This window comes from Macaca mulatta, chromosome 7 (assembly GCF_049350105.2).
Source record: "Macaca mulatta isolate MMU2019108-1 chromosome 7, T2T-MMU8v2.0, whole genome shotgun sequence".
NCBI classification, from domain to species: Eukaryota; Metazoa; Chordata; class Mammalia; order Primates; family Cercopithecidae; genus Macaca; species Macaca mulatta.
In genome coordinates this window covers 58,629,927-58,657,683 of record NC_133412.1, presented here as the reverse complement: position 1 = coordinate 58,657,683, position 27,757 = coordinate 58,629,927, and the positions used below count along the sequence as shown (strand labels likewise).

Below are 27,757 nucleotides of genomic sequence, written 5' to 3'. Positions count from 1 at the left end.
TGCACGATCACTGTTTAGAAGTCATTCATCAGTCTGATTGCTGCTCCTGTATAGGTGATATGTCTGCTGTTTGTTACTGCTTCTAAGTTTTTCTCTTTGTTATTTTCTATTTTCCCTATATTTAGTTTAGGTTTGAATATCTTTTTATTTATCTCGCTTGGAATTTGTTGTTGTTCCTGAATCTGAGGCTCAATGACTTTCATCAGTTCTGAAAAATTATCAGCCTCTTCTCTTTGAATCTTAATACACCTAACTTCCCTGTTCTCTCTACCATCTCTAACTGAAACTCTAACTTACGTAAGAAGGACGAGGTCTCACCTCTCTGTCTCCCAGTCACTCTTTTATATTTTTGAACTCTGATTCTGTGCTGAATTCTCTGTAATTTCTTTCATTCTACTTTCTAAGTCATTAATTCTCTATTCATCTGTGTTCAGTAGCTATTTAATTCATCCATGCTTTACTAATTCTGTTTATTTTTCAGTGCTGTAATTCCCTGACAGCCCACTTGGACTAAAGCACTGCCAGCCAGCTGACTGCCTTCAATTGGACCCTGAAACCTGGTAATGAGTATCTCACTAGGAACCACAATTAAAACAAGATCAGAGATTAGCTTCTAATTTTCCTGAGCTGCATAAGGCCCAAGGTGTCATAAATACCCTAGGAAAAAGGTGCACCTTCCTCAAAACAAATGATAAGACTGGACGTTCAAACAGCCAAGCTAGAAGGAATGAGTTGGGTTTAATTTAATGAAGAAAATGCAGCAATAAGATGGGGTTTGCACTCAGCTGCCATCAGACAATTCATATCACCTATACAATGTCATTTGGTGCATTGCTCCAAAACTAGTGAACTATGGGTTAAAAATGACTTTCTTTGTACCATTAATTACTTTTTGACATTTATTTTTATTGATTTTAATACTGTGATGACAGCTTTCCTTCCTTCTTTCTTTTCCTACCTTCCTTCCTCCTTCCTTCCTTCCTTCCTTTTCTTTTCTTTCTATTTCAGTAGCTTTAGGGGTGCAATCTGGTTTTTGGATACATGGATGAATTGTATAGTGATGGCTGAAATTTTAGTGCACTTGTTTCCCAAGTAGTGTGCATTGCACTCAATATATAGTTTTTTAGCCCTCACCCTCTCTGCCCTTCTGAGTCTCCAATGTCCATTATACTACCCTGTATGCCCCTGCATATCCATAGCTTAGCTCTCGCTTCTAAGTAAGAACAAATACGGTATTTGGTTTTCCATTCCTGAATTACTTCACTTAGAATAATGGCCTCCAGCTCCATCCAAGTTGCTCCAAAAGACATTATTGTGTTCTTTTTTATGGTTGAATAGTATTCCATGATGCATATATACCACATTTTCTTCATCCACTCATCGGTTGATGGGTACTTAGATTGGTTCCCTATCTTTGCAATTGTGAATTGTGCTATAATAAACATATGTGTGCATGTGCTGTTTTGACATAATGACTTCTTTTGCTTTTGGGTAGACACTCAGTAACTGCCAAACCTTTTGCAGTAGTCCCTTGTCATCTTTCACTTTCCGTGCTTTCAGTCACCCCAGGTCAACCATCCCAGGAGTGATTATGTTCTTACCATCTCATCTCACTGACTCTTCTAGGGCAGGTAGTGAGCCACTTTTACTGGAATGAACATCTGTACATATATATATACACACACACACACACTCTCCAATTCATTCATTCCAACATATATATTCATTCCAATAAAATGTATATTTATATATTTTTTATAAATATATATGTTCACATATAATTCTTTTTATATGTCCATAATATATATTCATATGTTCATTATATATATTCATACAGATGCTCTCCACTTCTGCTGTGGTTACATTTCAAGAAACCCATCATAAATTGAAAATATCATAAGTCAAAAATGCATTTAATACACCTAACTTACCAAACATCCTAGCTTAGCCTAGACTACCTTAAACATGCTCAGAACACTTTCAGTATATACCCAACAAATTACATGAGACACTCAACTCTTTATTATAAAATAGGCTTTGTGTCAGATGATCTGGCCTAGCATCTTGGGAGAGTACTGCACCGAATATCAATAGTCCAGGAAAAGATCAAAATTCAGAATTTGAAGTACAGTTTCTGCTGAATGCATATCACTTTATAACCATCATAAAGTCAAAAATCTTAAGTGGAACAATTGTAAGCCGGGGACCATCTGTATAGTCAACACATATATTCATATGTTCATAGGGTCTTTTTATTATAACTAAAAACAGGGGCTGATAGAAGAATTAAAAGACAGATCCAGAATGTGGGTTCTGGTGTGAGATGATAAAATGTGGAGAGAGGCTCAGAGAAATACGTGGATGGCTGGTTGCACAGGGAGGCGAGGTTGCTGTGGCCATCAGTGGCCTATCCTCCCATTGCCCCAGGCTCCCCAACTCAGACGAAGCCCACCACCATCTCCTCCAAGGCTCTTCATGCTCCACCCCTTATCCTAAGGCCCTCTGGTAAGGGCCTTAAACTGCGTTCCAAAGCAAAGTATCCCCTGCTGTTCGAGGCTGACCTGCTGCCAGGCACAGGAAGACCATTTGTGTTTATCTCCCAAATACCATGGAAATTCCCTGAGAACCTATTCAGCTTTTTCTCCCGGGACTTTCCAGAACCCTGCCACATGAGAGGTGCTTTCATGCCAACCCTTCATGTTATAGATAAGAAAACGAAAGCCCAAAGAGAAAAGGAAGGGGTGTCCCAGGGCACCATGTCGTGTCAATGGCAGGACTGGGCCACTGATTCCTCTTCCTACCCTCTCATGCTGCTGGATGCCTAGTTAACATCTCTGGTTCATTTCTCTTCAGTGCAGTCCACTCATTAATTATCTTCCCTTCTCCCTCCAGATCACCCAGGGAAAGCCAGTGTAACAGTGGAAAGAAGGTACACTTGGGATCATCCGTGTGTTAGGATCAGCGTTTCAAGGCTCAATTCGACTGTCTTTATTTCCTCACCTGTGAAATGGGGCAATTGAGCCCAGCCATCCTGAACCAGGTGAGTTAGCTGGCATTGGACAGTACTGGCTTTGTGAAAACACAAAGTGCTGCCCCTGCCTCAGTGGACCTGAAGGGGATCTGGGCCAGCAGTATCAGCATCACCGGGAACTTGTTAGAAATGCAAATCTCACCCCAGCCCACTCCCACCCCTGAACTACTGACTCCAAAACTGAGATGGGGCAGTACTTTGTGTTTTCACAAGCCCTCCTGGTGATCACTGGGTCATGTTTGCAAATCACTGAGGTATCTATTTGACCACGCCATCTAGTGGCAGACAGACCTAACAGATCCTGAGTTCTAGAAAATGGTTTCTTTCCAGTGCTGGAATATTCAGCTTGGAGGACTCAGGAAGACGCTCCCCTCAGAAGCCTCTAAACGCATGAAGGCACAGACTGTGTCACTCTTTCCACCCAGTGTATTCCCAGCACCTAAGCACTGTGATGAATGAAGGGCAGATATTTAGTAAATATTTATTGAATGAATAAATGAGGACAAATGAATGAACTTGAAAAAAGGGGCACAGGTCCTAACTCCTAGTCTGTCCATAAAGTGTTGTACAAAACTTGATTGTCTTGGGGGACTCAGCCTGAGGCCTAGCAGGGCCAGGTAAGGAGGTACAAGGAGATAAGGGCACCCAGCCAGCTACAGAGGCAAGTTTCAGATGTGCAGGCAGACCAGACACAGCATCCATCCCACAGCACAGCAGCCCTAGCCTCAGACCCAACAGAGGATCCATAGTGGGTGGTCAGATCCCATCTGGTCTGTCCTGAGCATGGGAGGGGCCAAGAGGAAGAACAGTCCTTGGACAGTGGGACCCTCACCCACCTCTGTCAGTGAGGACAGGGAAGGGGGAGTGGGTGATGAGGGCATTGCTGGTCTGCATTCGGCTGCAGAAGTCAGGACAGAATAATGGTCCAGCAAATGGAGAGGGGTGGTAAGAAGACTGTCACAGCACAACAGGGACAAGAGGAAGCAGCCAGATCCAGGAGGTCCGGGGAAGGGACAAATCCAAGGTCGCCGCTGTCCTTCTTCCCAGGGCAGTGCAAGGTAAGGGCAGCAGAGGCAGGGCCTAGAGGCTCTTCCCACAGTGGAACTGGGAATGCCCAGAGCAGGGACAGCTTATGATCCTGCACACACCCAGCAGCCTCAGAGTGCCAGGGAAGATGGGCTTGCTGTTTCATGAAAGACCCCCCCCTCTTCAACAAACACATCTGGTTTTTGCTCCCCAGCTTTTCACTGCTAGGCTGGAAAGATGCCTTTCAATCCCAAACCCTGTGCCATGTTCCACACTACTGGGGTGGTGCTGAGAGAAACAAGTAGTGCTTACAGAGTACCTACTGTGTGCCAGGTACCATCCCAAACATTGGTAAATAGAACCATGTCACAATCAAATGAGGTGAGCACTGTGATCACCCCCATTTTACATATAAGGCAACAGCAGAGACAAAAGAGCAACCAGTCACCCACACACTATGGTCCCCTGGTCCACCGGGCCATGCAATGCCTTGTCCACCTCTGAATCCCAAGCACACAGAACAGCTCTAGTGCACAGCCAATCCCCAACGAAGGAGCCACCTCATTTCACAGCTGGGAAAACAGATGCGTTCGATGTCTATACTGTGTCCTAGTGGACTGTGTTAACTACTGGGTAGACCAAACATTTGCACCTCATCCTGTTTCTCTGGGTCTTTAAGAAAAAGAGAGGGGGTTGAGGAGAAGGAGGAAAAGAAGGAAGGAAAAAAGGAGCAAGAGAGAGTGAGGAGGGAAGGAGAAGAGAGAGAGAGAAAGAGGGAGAAAGGGAGGGGAGAAGGAGAAAAGAAAAAGGAGAAGGAAGAGAAGGAGGAGGGAGGAGAAGAAGCAGAAGGGGGATGGGAAGGGAGGCAGAACTCGCAGACTGGAAAATCTGGCAAGTCTCTGCAGACAAATTATAACCTCCCAAATTTGGTTTTTAAGTCTCTAAGTCAGGCAACAAAAGGTGATCTCTTTTTATGAAGCCACAGTAAAACGCAATTTTGTTTTCAAGTGAAACTTAAAAGAAATCATAAATTAATTTCCTAAAATGAATGCAAATACACATCTAAACCTGGACATGCACCAGCAACCAAGAACGGGACAAATCACACACTAATTACTGTTTGAACGAAGATCCAATTGTTAATTGCAGTGTGTTTCAGGCATTCCATGTGAGCAACTTACCTGAAAAGCTTTTCAATTTGCATGTCAGGAAAGTTAGTAATTAAACACTTCAGCTCCCTATTGACTTTATTAGAGATATGATAATCTTTGCATAGTTCACTTATAATTATTTTATTTGTCAAATGAAGTTGATACTTAGTTTAGTAAAGTGTTAATGTTATATAATCTTTTTAAAAAAAACCCTGGGACCTGTACTCAACAAGAAGCATGTAAAGCTGCCTATACTCGCAAATGGTGTATAGGACCCAAAGATGAGGTCGGCCAAGCATGTAAATGGCATCTTAAATGACTAACCATCTTTCCTTAGTCTTGTCTACACACAACTTTGACTTCATCAACAGAGAGACTCACTTTTAAATGACTGTTAAAAGTAACCCTGTGACACAACAGCACTTTTGGGGTATTCTTGCCAAAAAAATAAAAATTTTAGAACAGCACAATTCCAATGCAATTGTGAGGCAACATCAGACAAAACCAAATTGAGAGATATTTTGCAAAATAACTGGCCTATACTTGGCAAAAATGTTAAGGTCATGAAAGACAAAAACAAAAAAGACTGAGAAATGATTCCAGAATTAAAGGACACTAAAGAGACATCAGAACTTAATGTAACTAATAATCCTGGATTAAACCCTGAACCTGAAAAATCATTTTTTTTTTGTTATGTGGAACAACTGGTGAAAACTGAATAAAGGTCTGTGGATTAGATAATGCTATTACATTAATGCCAACTTCCTGATTTTTGTCATAAATTGTAGTTATGTGGGAAAATGTCCTTATTCTTAGGAAATAATATACATTGAAGCATTTAGAGTTAGAAGGCATATTGTGTATGCCACTCATTCTCAAATGGCACAATAAAAGAGAGAGAGAGACAGAGAGACAGACAGAGAGAGAGGAAAAAAAACTGATAAATCCAATATGGTAAAATAGCAACACAGTGGGGGAATCTGGGGGATGAGTATACAAGAGCTTTCTGTATTATTCCTGCAACTTGTCTGTAAACCTGAAATAAGTTGAGCATAAAACATTACCAAAAACACAAAACCTTGTGATGGACACATCTCTTTTTATTTGTTTGGCATCTGGAGGATGTGGAGACCAATTCATTCATTCATTCATTATTCAACAAATATTTTTTAAGCACCAAGTATGTGCCAGACCTTACTCAAGGTGTTGGGGACATAGTAGTGGAGCAGGGGCTGGGGGGAAAGCAAAGTTCTGACTCCAGGGAGAAATGAAGAAATTGAAGGTTTCTGGCAAATCCCCATCTCCTTTGGAGGTCTTGAGCTCAAGGTGCCTTAAACTCAACCAAACTCCTGATCTTCCCCCAACCCCCACCAAAAAGCCCCAAATATCTGGATCTCATCCAGTATTTTCTAGCTGGGGAAATGATAGCCTATCCACCCAGTGGTCAAATCAGGAACACCACCACTCCCTCTCTCTCTCATCTCTGATATCTGATCCACCACTTACTCTCTTGGTTCAATTGTTTCTCCTCCTAAGTATCTGAAGGCTCCATTTACTGCTGTCCACGTCCACTGTCACATGGACCGGGCCTCCACGTGCCTCACGTGGACTTCTGAAATGGCCTCCGGGCAGGCCTCCCTCCTCACCAGCCTGCTGCCAATAAGCATGTCCTTCATTCCGCAGCCAGAGAGCTTTTCAGAACCCACCTCCGATCATGTCACGCCCCGACTCACCACACTTCAATGGCCTCCTGTTGCATTTGGAAACAAAGACTCCTTTCTTTCACAATACTTATTATTTAATAAATGGCTGACTCTCCTGCTACACAGGAAAGCTCTGTGAAAGCAGAAACCACGCCTGGGTTTGCACACACCACTGTGAGCACACGGTTGGCATTCAATTAATATTTGTTTAATTAGGTGGATAAGCAATTAAAATAATTAATGTCTGGCTTGGGCCAATGAATGGATAGTGGTGCCACTCACTGCCACAGGGGACATAGTGGGAGGAGGAAATATGTGGGAGAGGTAGGCTTTGCAGAATCTGTGGGATACCACAGACCCAGCAGGCAGCTGGGAATAAGGCCTGCAGTTGGTACACTGACTAGGAAAAGGCACACACTGGTCCTGAAATGTGTTGCATGCCCGGAACACAGTCTTCAGCATCTTTCCTTGCCTGCAGGAAAGAAATGGATGGGGTCTACATTCTCCTCTGTTCACCAATGGTTGGTCAGTCATTTGCATAAATTTGCATAAGTGTCCAGTGCTGCCTGTGTTAGAGACTGATGGAACACACACATAGCCAACCTGTTTTATGCCACATCTTTCCAATCTGCCCCAACTGAACCACCACCACCAGCACTGAGCACAGCACCCTTTGTGTAGGGAATAGAAGTGGTGTTCAGGAAGGTTGGCTGAACTCAATTGGAAGTTTTCTGGTGTGAAATTTTTTCAAAAAAAAAGAGAGAGAGAGAGAGAACACAGCTGTGATCCTTGATCACATTCATTCATTTTATTCTTTGGGGGACTTGGAATCCATCAAGCATATCAAATTATGGCAAACGATTCCAGACTATGCCTCATTTCAAACTGCTGATGGAATAGAAACATCAATGCTGTTCTAAAAATAATAATAAAATAACTTTTTGCAGTTCTGTTATTTCACATTTAAATTAACTTCCATGGCGGATTTCATAATTATCTCAAAAGCATCATCTTGCTTTTAAAGCTGTCATGTTTTCTTGACATGTTTTAAAGGGGCCAGCCCTTTATTATCTGGGGGCCACACACCCTTGTGAAACTCCTGAGGTTTTCTTCTAGTTGCCACTGTCCAGAGACCTACAGAGTTTTGTTCCCATAAACCAGAGTTTCTCAACCTTGGCACTATTGGCATTTGAGGCTGGATAAGTTCTTTGTTGTGGCGGACTGCCCTGTGCACAGTAGGATGTTTAGCAGCATCCCTGGCCTCTACCCATAGGTGCCAGTAGCACCCCCACTCCCTGGAGGTGTGGCAACCAAGAATGTCTCCAGACATTGCAAATGCTCCCAGTTGAGAAGCACTGTGTGGATACACCTTTGGCCTCTGTGCCCAGGTTTCTCGCATCTCCTGCCACCCAACTCAGAGGTCTACTGAAGATAAGAAAGACAATACTATTTTGTGTGGCTATTAATTTAAAAATTGATGCACCAATTAACTTTGGCTTCCTGTTGCCTCTAAGTCTGGAACTCAGCTCATCTACTGGCATCTATTAAGGGCAACTATGTAACTTTCCTGGCCTCCTTTCAGTGATTTAATAATTTCAGTGGCTTTTTAAACTGCTGTTAGGGTAATTGGGCAGTCCACGCCAAAACAGGCAGGAAGTTGCCTTACTCGACAGGCAGAGTATATGGAAGGCCACCCTCCTTCTCCTTTGGCCCCACCTCCCTCGCTCAGCCACCTGTAAGGCCTTCAGCTAATCTGTCTCTTGGAAGGCCTGATTCTACCTGAAGAGCTGGGTTTCCACTCAGGCCAACTCCTCTGGTGCTCCCACCCTGGACATGGCACCCCTGAATCTTCCCAGGCTGCCCTACCTCAGAATGTTGCCTTTTGCCACCTAAGCCTGGATACAGAGATAGATGCCCAGTTCCACCTGCAGCTGCTCTCTACTTTTTCAAAGTTGTTGGAAGAAAAGTAGGGATGGCCAAATCAGAAAGAAACACATTTATCCTCAGTTACTAAGAACTCCTGAATGTGCGTTGGAAACAGGAATAACCACCACAGCCTGTCTAACAGTATCACATGCAGGCAGGAAGGACCAGAAATCACCTCGCCACATGCTCTCTAAGCCCTGGGACTACCCCGTCAGCCAGGTGGTCTGGTTGGAAGTGTGTAGATCAATCCTAGGAGGATGTGCGGACAACAGACGGTGAGCAAAGTTTTCCAGGTAAGTCAGTGGCCCCAGCGTTTGATGAAAGCCATATGGAAGAGGTGAGTTGGTAAGGGAGGGTGTGGAGGGAGAACAATGGGGCCTCTGATGAGAACCCAGGTTGGCATGGAGACCCCAGTCACTGGGACCCTGCTGTGGCCCCCTGAAGTCATCAGAGGCTCTCTGCCTGTTGAGTAAGGCAACTTCCTGCCTGTTTTGACCTGAACAAATTACCTTAACAGCAGTTAATAAAGAAGCCACTGAAATTATTAAATCACTGAAGGGTGGCAAAGAAAGGTACACAGTTGTTCTTTATAGACATCAGCAGATGATCTGAGTTCCAGACTTACAGGCAACAGGGCCTGGCCTGGGTTGCCAGAACCTGCCAAGGATAGGGGGCACAGCATCTGGGTGTAGGACCTGCTCATCCACCTACCTGCTGGGGACTCCAGGTTGAAGTCTCTGAGCCTCTGGTCTAACATTTGTGGACAGCAGTATAAAACAAAAGTATATAAATCCATTTGACTGTTCAATTCTACTTCAAAGAAGTGACAATAAGGAAAAAATCATGTATGTATATATCCATTCATATATGGGGATGTTCATGACAATGGTGTGTACAATTCTGGCAAACAGAAAAGCACACCAAATGTTATATGCCCAGATATAAGAAAGAGAGTTAATGAATTATGACACTGCCATAAACAAGATATCATGCAGCCTCTCAAATAAGTATCCTTGATAGGATATACCATTAATGAAGGAAAAAAAGGGATGACAAAACAATATGCTCAAAATAATTCTATTTTGTTATATATATATACACACACAATATTTAGAAAAAAGTCTGTAAGGATATATGCAAAAATGTTAGTTATGGGTGGTAGAATTATCTTAGTGCTTTTGCGCATTTTCCAAATTTTTTACAATCAACACAGATCTTTATTGTGGGGGAAAAGTAGTTGTGGTGAAGAAAGCAACCAACTCCTCAGCAGGGGCTAGGAGAAGAGCCCCAAGCTCTGCATTGTGTGTTCTCACAATGAAACCGAAACAGTAAGAGATGCCCCATGTTTTCATACAATGTACAAAAGCAGGAAGTACCTATCTGTAAACATTTTGGCATTTTTGTAGATTTCCCTGAAAAAAAAAATGGTCAAATTGTCATAGACTTGGTAGCCACAGAGTCTCTGCTTATCTGCAAAGAGCCTCAGCTTCCAACTCTAAAGCCTGCACTATTTAATCAGAGGGCAATGAATGCATCCTTTGACCTTGTTGCTGCCTTCCTGAATGTTGTTAGGGCGGCTGAACCTCAAAGCCAGCCTGGAGTCTGCCTTATCAGTAACTGCTGGTAATTAAGCAAGCCATGTCAACAGTTTCACACACGACGCAGAAGGCAGTAAACAGGAGGATCCCACTTCCCTTCTGAGAAGACCCTTGTGGAACTGTAACATGGAACCTACCACTACCACCAGCCAGTCTCCAAGCTATCACCTACCCTTCTTCTGGGATGAATGATGAGCTTTGTGTGTCCAAGGTATCAGGTAGGTGTAGGACCTGCTCATCCACCCACCTGCTGGGGACTCGAGGTAAGTCTCTGAGCCTCTCTGAGCCTCTGGTCTAACCTTTGTGGACAGCAGTATAAAATAAAAATATATAAATACATTTGACTGTTCAATTCTGACCTAACCTTCTTCTGGAAAGAATGATGAGCTTTATGTGTCCAAGGCTCGTTACAAAGTCTAGAGGAACTAGTTTGCATAGGAATTATCTTGGTAGGATTTTCAGATCAAAATCAGTTTGCACAAATAAAAGTCAGAATCTCAATTAGACATCTCTGGCCTATTTTGTTACAGAGACCTACAAATACAGGATATATGCTTTCTTTCCTTCAAGGGAGTTATTGAAAGGCAGCCACATACAAAATATAAGACAGTTCCCTGGCATCCCTTCATTTATTCATTAACAAAACCCTACCGGGTATCTATTGTAATGGGAAGCAGTAAGGTAAATGCCAGGGCTGCCATACTGTTGGATACATTCCCTGACCTCACAGGGCATCCAGTCAGGTATCAATCAAATAACTACACAATTTACATGAGGCTAAGCGCTCCAGAAGCAAAGTACAGCCTTATGGGGCCCTGGAAGAATGCATGATAGGTACATTTTACCTGGATAAAGGGATCAGGATAGATTTCCCTAATGGAGTAAGAATTCAAGCTGAGCCCAGAAGAAAAGAAGGAATTGGACATTGGACAGGAAAATGGTCAGGAGTGAGGAGGGGGTAAGGGTAGGGAAGAAGGGACAGTGAGCAATTAATCATTCCAAGAAGAGGGACAAAACATAAACAAGAACCCTCAAGTAGAAAGGAGCTTGGCTAAAACTGAGAAATAACTTTTCTTCATTGAACAAAGAGTTTCGTGTAGTGAGCTAGTCCAATAGCCTGACCTGCCCCATAAAAGGAGGGAAAGAGAAAGAGAGAGAGAGAGAGAGATGGTAGATAGATGATAGACAGGTAGGTAGGTAGGTAGGTAGGTAGACGAAAATGAGTGGATTGCTGAATCTGTAAAAGATGCAGAAATAATCTCCCTATGACCTTGTGTCTTAGTGAATCTCAATACAGACAGACAATAGAGCAGTAAATGCAAGCATTGCTTGGGAACTATGGTACTTGGACCAAGAGCTGTATGTTCTGTGAACTAACCCCAAGGAACGCATTTAGAGAACCTGGTAAATGGCTGGCTAACATCCTTCTTCGTTTCTTTCTCCAGCCAAGATCTCTGGGAGCATGTGTCCCACTGCCTCCATGACAGTTCCACTTGCTTGTCTCACAAGCAGCTCAACTCGACTGACCAATACTGAAGCCTGGAGCACACCCTACAGGTCCCCTGCCTCTCACTAACTTCCTGTCACCTCCAACCACCCAGGTGTCAGGACAGCAAGCTGGGAATCATCCTTGACTCTTCCCCTAACTCCTTACCATGAAGTCATGATGATTCTGCCCCAAGGAGGACATGCCCTGCCCAAGGGATGGACAGGGAAGTAACTGGTGCCCCTGGAGTTGTTCAGCATGGCGTCCCTGCCTCCAGTACAACTCAAATCCACCTCTCTCTCTCCATCTCTACTAACAGCCCCTGGCCTAAGTCAGCACCATCTAACTGGAGTCTTGCTTTTCCTCCCGCTTCAGTCCAATTGGCTCTCCACACAGCAGCGAGAAGGGGCATTTAAAAGTGCAGGTCAGACCACGTCCCTTGCTCAAACCCCCTTCAGTAGATTTCCAGTGTTTTTAAAATGAAGTCTCAGCCCCTAACCCAAGTTTTGTGATCCCCCGTGAGCTGGCCTCTACCGCAGCTCCAGCTTCTCACACCACTTTCACCCTTGCTCCCTGTTCTCGAGCTCTTCCCAACTCAGGGCCTTTGAAGGGGCTCTTCCTTGTGCCTGGAATGCTCTTCCTCACATTTCTCTTCATTCCTTGGAGCTTGACTCAAGGGTCAACTCCTCAGAGAGGCTTTCGCTGACTTCAAATGGCCTTTGCTAATCCTCTAATTTAGGTCCCTTGGTTATTTTATCTCAGGGGATCATCTCTTCATAACATTTACACATTTCTAACTAACCTAATTGTGTTACTCTTGTGTAACTAACCTAATTGTGTTACTCTTTTGTGACTATTTGTCTTGCTAGCAAGCAGCATGATGGTAGGAGGTATACCTAATTTGCTCAACACAGTGACCCCAGATCAGTCCCCAGCACATAGTAGCTACTCGATAAGTATTAGCCCATAGCAGCTTCATTCGTCATAATTGCCAAAACTTAGAAGCAACCAAGATGTCCTTCAGTAGGTGAATTAATAAATAAACTGTGGTACATCCAGACAATGGAATATTCTTCAGCCACCAAAATGAATGAGCTATCAAGTCACTAAAAGACACGGAGAAAATGTAAATGCATATTATTAAGTGAAAAATGCCAGTTTGAAAAGGCTACGTAATGCATGAATCCAATTATATGACTTTCTGGAAAAGGCAAAACTATGGAGACAGTAAAAAGATCAGTGGCTGCCAAGAATTCGGAAGTGGGAGGAATTGAATAGGTGGAACATGGATAATTTTTAGGGCAGTGAAAATACTCTGCATGATATTATAACAGTGGATATAAGTCATATACATTTGTCCAACCCATAGAGCGTCTACCATCAAGAGTGAATCCTAATGTGAACTATGGACTTTGGGTGATAATGATGTGTCATTGTAGGTTCATCAATTGTAACACATATACTACTCTGCTTGGGAATGCTGATCATGGGGGAGGTTGTGCATGTGTGGGGGCAGGGGATATATGAGGAATCTCTGTGCCTTCCTTTCAATTTTGCTGTGAACCTAAAACTGCTCTAAAAAAGAGCTTTTAAAAATATTAACTTTTAAAAATTCATTAATTAATTAAAATAAATATACACTGAAGGAATAAATAAACCTCTTTTTTCAGGTATCACTTCTTCCTTTTTTTCTTTCTTTTGATGAAGCCAAAATGTCATCAGCTCATTTTTTTCTTATAAGTCCATAAAATAATGATGTGTCCTGCAATTGACAGGCTCATAGATTCAATGAAGGACAGGATGTAGAGAAATTGGGCTGAACTGTATGTCCAGTTGGTTTGGCTGTTCCAGCCTCACTCAAGCCAGGACAGCTGGCAAGCATAGCGCACATGTCTCAAAGGCTCAAAACCTACCCACATTCTTGAGTGTCCTGCTGAGTCCCCAAGAGCACTGAGGAAGCAACCACTTGACAGTATCCCGTATTTTCACAAATCTTGTCTGCCTTACACCCCAGCCATCAGCTCAAAACGACCGTTCCTAAATTCTCTATAAGTCAAAATCTCTCTCTTCAAAAGGCCCATATTCAGAAGTTACCTCCCATAAGACTTCCTCTGGCTCCCCATGATGATATGAACACACCTAGTCAACATTCATTTCATTCCACCTGGTGTTATTAAGTTAGTCTACCTATGCCTCCCCTATTAGACTTAGAACTCCGAGGTCAAGAAATATTCTCCCTCATCTCCACATTGCTCTATTCCCTGCAGAGAGCTTGGCATATCAAAGACACTCAATCAGTTCAACAAGCTGATTCAAATGTCCCCCCTTCTAAGGCAGTTTGTCCAGAGAATCTTCCTGCACTATACAATCAATTCCAAATTGAAATGTCAAAGACCAGAAACCTGGAAGTGGGGGAGAAAATCCAATAATTGATTTCAGAAAAAAGTGGAATTCCAAATCTCTTAAAACATAATTTTGAAATCCTTTAAAACATACAAGCCTTATTAATTACTCTTCAAATACTCATCTCAGAGAATGTCCACATAATGCTTAATTCCTAATGATTATTGGTCTGAATTTGTAGCTGATTCCCTCATGCTTAAATTACAAAAGATTAAGATGGAACAATGACACTGGGGAAACAATCTCCTTCTTAATTGTGCCATTTCAGCTGCAAATACCCTTTTATGTATATAACTAATTCAAACTTCACTATTTCCTATAAATCAGAAACACTTAAATGTCATTCAAAAAGGTAGCAAAACACACACACACACACACACACACACACAGATGGAAGATTCTATGACTTCACTCTCTAGTCTAAAGGATATATGTCATTCCTGGCCAGAAAGAAAAGAGAAAATCAGCCAGTACAGCAGTTTCAGTGACCCATGTAAGGACTGGAAATGACCCAGAAGGAGTGGGTACCAGGGGCCATAGGATATGAGAAATATAGCCAGGACTGTCATAGCAGAAGTGATAAGGAGAATATCTGGGAGCCCAATCCTTCCTTCTCCTCTCCCAGAGTAGCTGGTAGAATCCTAACCCAAAACCCTAATGGGGACCTTGAAGGAGCAGAGTCAAAATTTGCACCTGGATTATATTCAGAGTAACATGAGTGTGAAGACCCCAACATCATCTGTCACCAACAAGGCCCTAGAGAGTCCCCACTACACATCACAGAAGAGTGTCTTTGTAAACAGTTCTGCTGCTGTGAAGTGGTCAGCTGGGAAAAAAGGAACAACTGGTGGAGTGGGGAGGTGACTGGCTGTGGCCTTTGTACCCTGGACACAAACTAGCAGCAGAAATAAATCCTAGTGCTTCCTAGTCCATTTGATTCTGTTTACCAAGCTCTTATTCTTTGCAAAGCAACCATATCTGGGGAAAGGAGGGAGGCAGAAAAAGGAATTCAAAGAAGTGTCACAAGCCCATGGGAGGTAGGCTCTGGGTGACAAGCTCGGGTACCACGGCTCTTTTTGTTGTAAATTGTCCATAGAATCTGAACTCTCTCTCTTTGGCTCAAACCCTGAGCCATCTCCCTTGAAATTAAACCCTTTCTCCCAAAGAAGAAGATGGAGATTCACATGGGGCAAGAATAACACATCCCCATGGATCATCCTCAGGGGACCGGTAAAAGAAATGATGGTAAAACGAAAGGCGATCACCTCAAGGAATTTTCACTTGAGAAATTATCACCATGCTGAAGATCTCCGGTATAGCTGTCAACAGAGAAAAGCAGCTGTCAAGCTGGCCAGGTGTTGACTAACAACACAAACAATACCCTGTGCTTGTATCATTCAAGCCTCCACAGTCCAAGGCACAAACACAGGCTTTCCTGTGCTCCACACCACTGGGCCAGGGGCAACTACTCCATCTTTAGTCCATGTAGCTCATGGAGCAATGTAATGGACAAAACAGTTTTAAATAACGATGTCATAGAAATTATGTAAATTATTCTAGAATAATTAATTTGATTACGTAGAAATTATGTAAATCACCAGGGATTTTATTCCTGTTCCCAATGTAAACCTATATTGGACTAAAATATCTTCATTTAACTTCTTTTGCTTTTTCTGATTTCATAACATTTACATCTATCAATTTTCTATTGATTTTGAAGTAGTTGAATGGGTTGAAATTGCAGCTTCAGTCGCAGGCAAACTGGCACAGATGTGTTTCAGACCAGCCATGTTCCTTCTCAGTGTTCTGGACAGAGGCCTCCTTGTCTGTTCTTCCCATAGTCCCTATTTCTGCTGATGGAACTGCCTTCCTTGGAATTACACAGGCTCTTCACCTTGGTGTCTCCATGGACACCTCCCCTTTGTCTCTCCTTGGCCTCCTCCTTTACTCTTATTCCAAATCTAATCAGTTCCAAATATGGAACTCCTCTACCTGCCCAGTGGTGCATTCCTTCCTCTCTGGTCCAGCCATGGCCACCAATTCTGGCCTCCCCAGCACCTGCCTCATGTCATGCTGGGCTCCGTCTCAAGTCTTGTTCCCTCCTTTCTATGTTTCCTAGACATGGCTGACAAATTTATCTTCCAGAAAAAGTGATCATGCGATTTCCTTGTTCAATACCATTGTGGTCTCTCTCTCTCTCTCTCTCTCTCTCTCTCTCTCTCTTCTATTTTATTTTTCTGGATCTTAGGAAGTGTGCAGAGGACTCTCCCTTAATGTGGAGAGAGAAAGTCCATACTCCTCAGTCTGTCCTTTAAAGCCTGGTCACATCCAAACAACTCAGTGTTAAATCCCACTGCTGCCTCTTAGATCTCCAGTGCACCAACCACTCACTGACCTCTGCACATGCTTAGAACAAGTCCACTGTCATTTACGCCTGCAATGCCCCTCTGCTACTGGCTCTGTATATTCAAACATTCCCGTTTTCAACGTGCAACCGAAACGTCCAGAAGGCTTCCCTGGCCTCCTTAGATGAAAGGGATCTTTCATGCCTAATTCTATGATGACAGACACTTTACTTTGCTAAGCATCAATGTTCCTCCTCCGACCCTCCCTATCTCCAACACATGACCTCCGTTCTCTTGGGAATTTCCTGGGGGCCGCCCTCTGTGACTCTCCCTGCATCTTCCACAGGGACCTAGCAACCTGCCGTGCCCACAGCAGCCTCTGCACAACACCCAAAAGTTTGTACCAGCTTAGATGTTCACCTTTCTCTTCTCCCACACTCATCAGGTAGGGAACTTTCCCAACGAAAACGGGACTTCCCTACTATAATACCCAAACAGGTAAATGTTGCCACTCCATCAAGAACTCTTCCATTTTTGAAATCTTTCCTAATGAGCTCAGTTGTCACAGACTGCACCCTGCTGACAGGTCAGCCCAGAAAGCAGGGGATGTCACCTGGGCAGGACAGGGGCTACTTCACGCTGGTGACCACAGGCTGGGTGTTCTGGGTCCCAGAGAGTTAGGACACACAGCAGCCAGTCGCAAAGGGCGCAAAGGACCAGCGCTTGGGGGGCGGGGCGGGCAAGGGAGAGTCCCAAGAGTTGTACCCTGTTGAATCCCAGCTCCAAACTTTTCCCTCCATCAGCGCGGAGCCCTCCACCAGCCAGGACTGGCTGACGCCGTGATGCTACAAAAGCCGGGACCGGAAGAGAAAAATGCGTGGGATGGGGAAGGCAAAGGCGGTTATTTTCAGAACTTCGGGGGCTCCCGGGCCGGCCCTTCGGGTTCCGGAGGACGCAAGGCCAGCGTCCGGCCGCCCGCGGGTCCGGACCGGCGCCTGCCCGGGACCGGATGGGCAGCGATAAGGATGCAGATGCCGCTCTGGTGCTGATGCTGCAGCTGCCGCGCAGTGACAGCCGCTCCACCACCCACCGCGCCGAGCTGCTGCTCCGCGCCCCCGGGGGCGCCCGGCGCGCCTGATCCGCTCCGGCCCGCTCCGGCCCCGGGCAAGGCCTGCGGGCTGCGGCGGGCGGCGGGGCCCAGGCCGCTACTCACCCGGAGGGTTGACCGCTGCCGGGGTTGCCATCTTGCTCGGAGAGGATAGGCGCGCGCCTGGCAGGGGCGCGGGAGGGGCGGCGCGGAGCCGGGCACTTAGCCCCGGGGACCCGGTCAGGCCCAGGCGCTGCCGCCGCCACACAAAGGACGGCGCGGGCGGGCGGCGCTCCCTGCGCTCTCCCCGCCGCCGCGGCCGCTCACCGTCCCCGCCTTTCTCTCCTCCTCCTCCCCCTCCTCGGCCTCCTCCTCCCGGTTCAGCCTTTGTCGCGCGGCGGGGGGCGCCCGGCCCGCGGCTCCCGGGTCAGAGCGGTAGCACCGCGAGACTTGGGGCTGCTGGCGGCGGGACCCCCAAGTTGGGCGCTGGCGACTGGAGGGGACAGAGGGCCGGGCGCTCCCTCCGGCTCGCGCAGGTGCTCGGGCCTGGCCGGGCTGGGATCGCAGGCGCTCCTCCCGCGCTCGCCTAGCCCGGGCTGCCCCCGCACGCCCACTCCCCAGGTGTCCGGGCGCGTATCACCGAGGGGCGCCGTGCCCAGGCCAGGGGGCCAGGGCGGAGCGGGTGGGGGAGAAGCCCATTTAGATTCAGAAGGAAGCTGGTCCTGGGAGACGGCCGCGAGAAACAAAGGCGCCCCAGTGCTGCCCACTTAGCATGCCAGAGCCGCGCCGCTCGACTGCCAGGCCGGGGACACGGCGCGGTGCGAAGCGGAGGGTGCCCGACCCCGGGAATTCCTAAGGCCACGGGCACCTCCAAGGCCACCGCCGTACACAGCTTCGGAGTGCACAGTGCACATGCCCAGGCACAGGGAGCCGGGCCCAAAAAATTGTGAATGTCTTGGCTTTGAGTAAGGCGCTCAGCTCTATCTCCTTCTTGCCATGATAGCTGCCATTGGTTATTACTTGAGGACGTTGCAAGAGCCTTATTTCCACCGCCAAGTTGAGAATTTAAAAAGATTTTTTAAATAGGTTTATCCGCGTATTCTGGTGAAGTTCGGATGCAGAGAACTTGGAGGGGTTGTTTTCTACCAGACACTAGGATCCCTGTGAGAGGTAATGGCCCCTAGGAAGGACACGTCACCATCGTGGTCCCCTGTAAAGGTTAAATGGAAGAATAAAGATATCCCAGGTGAACGCTGAGAAGGGCAAGATGGCCCCTAAACGCAGATATGTTTGCAGAAACATCAAACTGCCCTAAATCCTTCCAAAGAAGCATTTTCTGGAGGGTAGAGAAGCAGTGTTTGGGATGTGTGTTCAAATAAGCATTCTCTTTGGGGAGTGTTTGTCACTACTAATCTAATAGTATATCAGTTCTACAAATGTTGAATGTCTGCTGTGTGCCAGGCACAAAGCCAGGTGTTGGGCCTACCACGGAAAGAAAGACACAGGAGCTCTGTTCTCCAAGGGCTTCTAGTTTGGGGGGTAGATTGGGGAGGAGTGAAACAAAGTATCTGCACTCAAGAAGCACACAGATCCTTTGGGAGCTTAGGGCAGAAGCCCTGAAATTGGCATCTCCAGCCTGTAGTCACTAATGAATGAATGAGGGCAGAGAGGAGGAGTGATCAGAGAAAATGAAAATTAGGCTTTGAAGACATGAGTAGGACAGGTGGAAAAAGAAGACATTTCAAGTAAAAAATAAAGCAGGTGTGCACCCAGCCGCAAGATAGGCCAGGTGGAGACAGAGAAACCAGGATATCAGCTATGGCCCGCTCCTATTTCCCATACCAAAGTTGACTGTTCCTGATTCCAACATCAAGCCAAATGAGAATTCAGCCTGTCTTTTACATACCCCAAAAAGCAACACACTCAAATACCAACTTAATTAATGTATAACATGTACTGGACTGAAGATTTCTTAAGGAAAGTACAAGAGGAGGCTCTCCTCACTCACCCCACATCAAAAAAGGTAAAACTCCATCTTGGATATTTCTGCTACCCAGAGTCCCTTCTAGATCCTTCTCCCCACAGGCGGTTCAATCTCTGGTGGCCCATCTACATAAATAGCACTTGGCATCACTGCCCCCTATCCCATGAGGCTCTTTTATTCTCCAACTTTCCACACCCCTTAGAAACAAGCAAGTTCCTCTCCTTGGTGTTTACGTATCAGTTTAGCATTTCAGCCAGGACCCATGACTCATTTTGTCTCCAAATACAGTTCTAATATCATCCCTAAAAAATAAAATATGAGTGAACATGACTCTTACGCACACACACATTTAACCATACAGATTTGTTGACAAGGTTTACTTTCTTACTCTGCTGTTGTGTTCTGCCCATTTTTCTAAATGTCACTCGGCTGATATCTTTAAAACTGGATCTTGCACTGGTTCATTGCAATAAAAGACAGGCGACATGTGGACAACTGCTAGACACTTCTCATAGTCTGGAGTCGGCCATGCTGTGGTTTTGGTACATAATAAATACATTTAGATCTTCACAAAGGAGACATTTCATCTTCTCCCCAGTCACTGTGTTTCAGAGGTAGAAAGGACCTTTGACATCATCCAATTCTACCCCTGGAGTTTGCAGATAAGGAAACTGAGGCTCAGGGTAGCCAAGGTCATGCAGCTTAATAGCCAGACAAGACTTAGAACTGGGCTACACGCAATACTGGGATTTGGTGGCTTGGGTTGGGGAGTGGTTAGGGTGTAGGGGAAGAAATAGAGAAACGGGCGACTAACCTTCTCTCTCATCTCTCAGTATCAAATAGGTTAAATGCTCAGAAACATTGATTGTGGATGAAAGCCCCCCCACTTAAGTAAACAATCTGAAATGGAGTGGTTAGTCATTGTTGCATACTGAGTGGCATTTACACAATACAGTGGTCTTGTGCTAATTATGAGAGTCAGTAGACTGTGACCAGTTAACGCAGCCTCAGGAATTCCACTCAACCTTTAAACAACCTAGAACTCTTTGAAATTCCAAAAGAGGCTGTTGAATTTGAAGCTGAGATTTGCATTTTTGAAAAGATTAATGCAGATCCACCGAGCCCGTAGCGCACGATTCTGGGCACAGCGCTCCCAGAAATGACCAGAGTTGACCAGCTGCTGTGCTAATGCGTACCAGGGTCCACAGCCTTTCTTTCATGATTCTCTTTTTTTTAAGTTGGTGGGAGAAAGCAGCCACCTGAGTTCTGCTTCATATCCCTTTAAGTCCTAACACTAGAGACAAAGGATTTCCGTTGTATAATATATAAATAATTCAAGGCAATTTTATCTTTTTTTTTTTTTTTGAGACGGAATTTTGCTCTTGTTGCCCAGGCTGGAGTGCAATGGCGCAATCTCGGCTCACCGCAACCTCTGCCTCCCAGGTTCAAGCAATTCTTCTGCCTCAGCCTCCCAAGTAGCTGGGATTATAGACATGCACCACCATATCCAGCTAATTTTGTATTTTTAGTAGAGACAGTGTTTCTCCATGTTGGTCAGGCAGGTCTCAAACTCCTGACCTCAGGTGATCCGCCCGCCTTGGCCTCCCAAAGTGCTGGGATTACAGGCATGAGCCACCACGCCCGGTCTTTTTGTTGTTGTTGTTGTTTTTTAGATGGAGTCTCGCTCTGTCACCAGGCTGGAGTGCAGTGGCGCGATCTCAGCTCACTACACCTCCGACTCCCTGGTTCAACCGATTCTCGTGCCTCAGCCTCCCAAGTAGCTGGGATTACAGGTGCCCGCCCACCCCCCCCCCGCCACCCACCATGCCCAGCTAATTTTTGTATTTTTAGTAGAGATGGGGTTTCACCCTGTTGGCCAGGATGGTCTTGATCTCCTGACCTTGTGGTCTGCCCACCTCAGCCTCCCAAAATGCTGGGATTACAGGCGTGAGCCACCATGCCCGGCTAATTTTATCTTATTTTAACTTCACTTTAAGATACCAAGAGACCAGGAATGAAAGCACAGTCTTCTGCAGAAGGAGAGGCATGGTAGGGCTGCCATGGATATAACCACAGGCTTTCTCTCCATTTATATGTGTCCTCTCAACCCTTCCTTCCTCCAACATTCTAACTTCTCTCTCTCTTTGCTGGAGACAAAGGCTTGTGAGTCTCTGTTATCCCCACTGCTACCTTCTTATCTTTATTTCTACACCGGTGACAACTGCCCACAGACTGTCTGTCCAGGCACTACCCCCAGCCCCCACCCCTGCCTTCTTTCCTATCAGGCCTCTCCTTTACACCAAGAATCATGGACTTATAACAGATCAAATGTGGATGAGATCTTAGTTTTATACAAAAAGGCATAAGCACCAGCCTTTGAAGCAGAAAGCGTGGTATAGGTTTTTGCTCTGTCACTTCATGAAACTTCTCTAAGTCTCACTTTCCTCACCTGGAAAATGGGGATGATGTTACCTACTGTGCTGAATTTTGGTGAAGATGACATTGAATGAAGTAATGTGTGGGCTGTATACACTTTAAAGACTTTAAAATGTATTGTGGTAGTATTGCAGAGGAAAGAAGAAAAATACGGCAAATCCCCATCCCACAGAGATAGGAAGGGGAAGCTTGTCGTGCTTTACCTTCATGGAGAGTGGGGAGAAGGAAGGAAGGAGGGTGGGAGGGGAAACAGGCAGTCAGTCCCAGGTGCTCTAATTTCCGTGGAAGGTATATGAAGCCAGCTGATGGAATAGCCAAAAGCGGAGGGGTTTCTGGCCACCACCCATGTGGGAGTCTTGGAGAAGATAAAACACAGGGTGGTTCTGCAGGGATTGAGGGATGTAGCTGCAAAGCTGGGCCTGATATGGCACTCCTGGCTCCTTGTGGCTCTTTGAGGTATGCTAGGTGTGCCACAGGTGAGGAGACATGAAGGTATTGAGGGTCTAAATTAATGGATAACTGGCTGAGGACTAAAAGGCTATAGTAGGCAGGATTGAATGAACAAGACCCCAAACCAAGGCCACAGATATCAGCTCTCAGTGTGAGGCCTCCTAAAGATATCTTAATGTTCACCAGCCAAATGACCATCCCAGCCCCTCAGAATGGAGGTGGGCAAGGCTCTAAGGCTCCCTTCTCTCCCACCACTCCCTCTATGACCACCTAGACACCAGCTTGAAGGGGAGCTGGGAGTGAAAGGGAAAGGACCTAAGAATGACTGTGCATTCACCTGGGTGATGCTGAGCTTTCTAAGAGATAGTATAAAACAAAGAAACACCATGAGCTGTCAAGGTTAAAATTCATTTGGTTCAAATGAGTATGGTATGAGTTAACTTCTAACCCTGCTACAGGGATAAAACGAGACAACCTAAAGTGAAAAATATAACAGATGGAAACATATCCATGGTGAGAATGTACCATCCATGAACTCTTAGGAATCAAGACCAAGTAACATAGTGCTAAAATGTACACAACAAAAACTACCAGGAATTTAAGGAGAAGCTGACAAAAATCACCTTATCAGTAGAGACTTTAATCAAGATTTTCTAGTTATTGGTAGATGAGATCAACAACAACGCAGGACAAATGTAAAATATGTTGATATGAGGTTGATTTACTCTTGGCCTGTAGGAGGACTCTGCTCCACTTACCCTCTCCCCACTCCTCCCCTGGGCATGGGCCCAAAGCACCCAGCACCAGGAGGAAGACATGGGGCAATGACTGGGTGGGTTTGGAGACAATAATGGGACCACAATGCTACAGGCATAATCTTGCTCCCTGGCTGTGTCTTGTCTCTTGGGAGTTGTTCTCTTGCAAACAGAACCCTGTGTCCTGAGGCCTGAACTTCTTTGTGTGTTGAAGAACAGCATGTGCTTGTGCTGATGCCTTTTCTTTGTGTTCTCTGGCTGTCTCAGGGGCTAGCAGCATCTGGGCTGGCCTCTTCTATCACACAGAGACATGACAACACTGCAGTTTAGACTCTGAGCTGCTCTCAGAGCATGGACTTGGAAGCCAGACAGTCCCCTGTTCAAATCTCAACAACTCTACTTACCTACTCAGTGTGAGTTAGACGCCCTGTGCCTCCATTTACTCATCCATGATCTAGCGATATTAATAGTACTGATCTTATAGGGTTCTTGTTAGAATTCAATGAGTTAGTATTTGTAAAACACTTAGAACATTATCTGGCATGTGGTTCTTATAGGATATTTGTTGATATTATTATCAGAGAGGTGAGGTAAGTTCAGCCTCCCATCCCCAAAATGAAATGGGACAAATTGAATTAAAACGAAAAAGCAACTGACAATTTGGAAAACAGTATAATGATGACTGTCTGTATCAAAAGCTATCTGCAGAGAAAAATTCACAGCTGCAAGTACTTGATTATTAAACAGAAATGAATGGAAATAAGTGAAATTAGCATTTAGCTCAGAAATCTCAGGGTCAATGAATATTTTGTACCTGAAAACACCCCAACTCAAATTAGCTTATGTAGCCATATTATTGGTAAGGTGCTAAGGATGCCCAGGTAACCCAAAGGAAAGGTTAACAACCAAAACTCAGACAGGTAGGGATACAGTTAGACTTCAGGAAAACTGGGACCAGGCATCTGGACTTCACAAGGACTGCCTGTGCGTATTTTCCCCTCTCCTTCCCTTCATGTGTCATTCTTTCCCGCTGCACACACCTTCCTCCACATGGGAAGATACATTACTCCTGACAGGTAGGATGGAAACCATCTTTGGCTCCCATGATCAGAAAGGGGCACCCTCTCTGGTAGGAATGGCACCTTAGGAAAAGGTTGGGGGAAGCCCTGATTCGAGTCACATGCCTGCTCCTAGCCAACCTTGCCCTGGGGACCATGCTGCCCCAGATGGGGAGAGGAGACAACAGTGTGTGGGAAGGAAGCGTACCCTGATGGGACCTGGAGGCTGGAGCTACCAAGAAGCAGAGCTTGAGAGGATGGGGCTATAGACAGGCTGGGAGGACATTTCCACAGATGTCTGCCACAAAGTGGGGGAAAAAATTATAGCAAGGGAAAAATGAACGAAGATAAATGCAGAAACAAATTTAGCAAGCACAAAAAGAAACATTCATAAATCAGTCCAAGGGCAGATGCTCTGGAATGAACCCTTATGTCTCTGATTCTACCTTCCTGTCCATTTTTACCTCCATAGTTGCTCCCCATTCACCACCAATTATGCTCCGGTAAGATCCAGCCACACAGTCATTTCCTACATACACTGTGCTATTCCCTTTGCCCAAAACGCCCCTTTCCCCAGTGAACCTCTCATTCATCAGGAACCACATGTGGATTGCCTTGTCTCTTCCGGGCGGTGTGCTCATGGCTTCTTGCGGGATGGACTTCCAAATTCCTCCTTTCCCCTTATTCTAGCACAAACCTCACTGCACAAGGATTGGTTTTTAAAATAACATCTTATTTGATACATTAGGCTGTGAGCTACTACCTTCATCTTTTTTTTTTTTCTTTCTCTGGTACTCATTTCATAGCCTGAGCCATATGAAGTATTCTAATATTCATGGAGTGAGTGCTTGAGTCTCTTATCAGACATCAGTGATCACATAAGCAGCATGTTTCCATCCCTTTATCTCTTCCATGGCAGCATACATAGAGCTAAATGTTGTGTTCCCCTGCAAAAGCTAACATGTTCCCAGTGTTAGGGAACCCCAGCATCTCTCAATCTTTAACGCTTCTTCTCTGGATTTTTATTTTTAATTTCCTACTTTGATTCTGACTCGTATTAAAAGCTACATCAATTACTTTTGGAGAACAAGAGGGAAATAGGGAAAATAAGATATTCTACTCATCAGTTAGTGCCCTATTCTTTATAAGTCTTCATGTTTTCCCAGTCCATGGGAAAGATTTCAGTAACTCCATTTACCAGTTGTAGTTATAACAAATTCTCCTCTACACCCAGCACCTTCTGACTTTCAAATCATGTTAACACCATTATTTCACTGGTCCTGGCACTTTTTACTTGGTCTTATAAGTGAAGAAGTGCCACATATATGAAAGTATTCAGATTTTGCTACCTTCCTGTTGTATTAATCCATTTTGGAAGCCACCTGCACAATTGAGAACATACTTTTTGAGCATAATACGATTATCTGGACGTTTTAGCAAGTAATGCTGAACGTGTGCATCCGATCTTTTCTTATGTTATATACAGTGAAGTAATCTTTGCTTAAAAATGCCAAGTGAATTAATGGGGTTGGTTAATGATTAATCTCTCTTTCCAAGTGATACTCAGCATTCTGTTGGCGTCCACACTGGTTACTCTGATACAACAGGGCTTGACCAAGTTCATTATCCAACCGACTGGTCTGGGACTGCGCAATCATTAGCATGCAAATTACCACAAACAAAGGACAGGTGACAATGACTTTCCTTCCTGTAGGTCACACTCTTAGAGGGAAATGAAGCATGTTTTTGTTTAAGAAAATTTATTTTGAGAATATTCGGTCTAACTCGTTGAGGAATTAGATTTCGGTGCTTTGAACGTATGGCTATTTCAAACACAAGAGTCATAGATTTTTAGAGGTGAACTTTAAAAACCATCTAGTACACAATTTAGAGGTAAACCTAAGAAACTTTCTCATTCTCCCTGTGTATTATACTGTTAAGAAATTAAGGGTAGGGGTGGAAGAGGGAGGTACTGCTTTTGCACCTTGAGTGAAGTGGAGGAGTTGTGGGTTGGAGGGAAGTTGTGGGTTGGGCAGAAGGAGAAGCAGTCACAACTACTCCATTCTTGTGTCTTAAAGTATAACACAAATACCCACCACCCCTGCTAGGGAGAACTCCAGTTTTCACAATGTTTCTCACCCCCAGGCCTCTCTGGGCAGGTTGGGGGAGGTCCTCAAGGAAGCTGAATCTCGCACAAACCTGCCTTGGTTGCCTCTTGTCACACCATCATCCACTTCCCTGCCACCTCTACTCCAGACTTCCCTCCTGATCAGCACCCATCTCGTCCGGTGACCCTGTTTGATTTCTGTTCTCTTGGCACCTCTGCCAACACCATGGCTGCCATCCAGAGTTAGCCTCAGGGCAGGCCTCTGCTCTCCTCCCTTACAAAGGGCCATTCCTGCTCCTCCTTATCACCTGCACGTGGGGTCAGAACCCAGAAGTAGTTCTAGCTATGGCTGCAGTAACTGCTGACTGCTCCAGAAACTCACCATTTCCCTGTGTTGTTAATTCATCTACTGCTTGCACTGAAAGCTAACTTGCTATTAACTGAAAACCAAGCCAAACCAAACCAAAGAGTTGGTTGGTACCATGTGGCTGGCCTGCCTCTGGGTGCAACCATCACCACTCACATACTTTAGCCCTCACTACACCTTAAATCCAGAGCTCCAATTCCTTCCAGCCTCCTTAACGAAGGAGAAGTTCCTTCCTTAGCCAATCCAGAGCCCGCCTCAATTCCTGGCTTAAGATTACCAATTCTCCTAGATGACTGAAAATGAGACACCCATTCCTTCCTGATCTGCCAAGATGGGGGTTTCTCCTCCTGCCCACGTGGTCTCAACAAGACAATGATGAGAGATGGATAATGGTACATTTCTCTAGGTCTGGGCTTCTCAATTTTATACATTATTAAAAGTCAAACCCCTGGCTACAAGGGGAAATCACTGGTAAGAATGTGGGATGATGGCAAAGACAGGGCTGGGGTCGTCTCATTCCTACACTACTGTTGTTAAACTCCAACACACTACAGCATTGAGGAAAAGAAAATGCTTAGAGGAAAACACAAATCCTCACCTGTTCTCTATTTCATCAGTTGAGTCTCTAAAATTGTAACATAAACAGAATATTTGTATATCAAATCATATTCATGTTACATGATACTTGAATAGGAAAATCCCTGACATTCCCAATATTCATTGTGAAAAGCATTCTGCTTTTGTTCCTGGTGCCTAAGTTGTTTACATAATGCATAAGAATTTGGCTAAATGGAGAGGCAACTGCAGGGCCTTAAAACCCTTGCCGATTGTGACATGTCTCAGA

At 45.1% G+C, this 27,757-nt stretch overlaps 1 protein-coding gene and 1 long non-coding RNA gene across 3 annotated transcripts in view; one reads left to right on the top strand and one right to left on the bottom strand.

Annotated features, from left to right (window-relative positions):
- Positions 1-18,047, bottom strand: part of ARNT2 (aryl hydrocarbon receptor nuclear translocator 2) — a 201,615-nt gene extending 183,568 nt beyond the window's left edge. For both annotated transcript variants that reach the window (XM_028851222.2, XM_028851228.2), the window contains exon 1: positions 17,883-18,047. In XM_028851222.2, the coding sequence (XP_028707055.1) occupies positions 17,883-17,913 (31 nt within the window). In that variant the 5' untranslated portion in view covers positions 17,914-18,047. The remainder of the gene's footprint in view (positions 1-17,882) is intronic.
- On the top strand, positions 10,268-13,578 carry LOC144330037 (uncharacterized). The gene is made up of 2 exons (XR_013395857.1): positions 10,268-10,698; positions 11,881-13,578. It is a non-coding gene; the product is annotated as an uncharacterized LOC144330037 (long non-coding RNA).
- Positions 18,048-27,757: the final 9,710 nt, after the last annotated feature.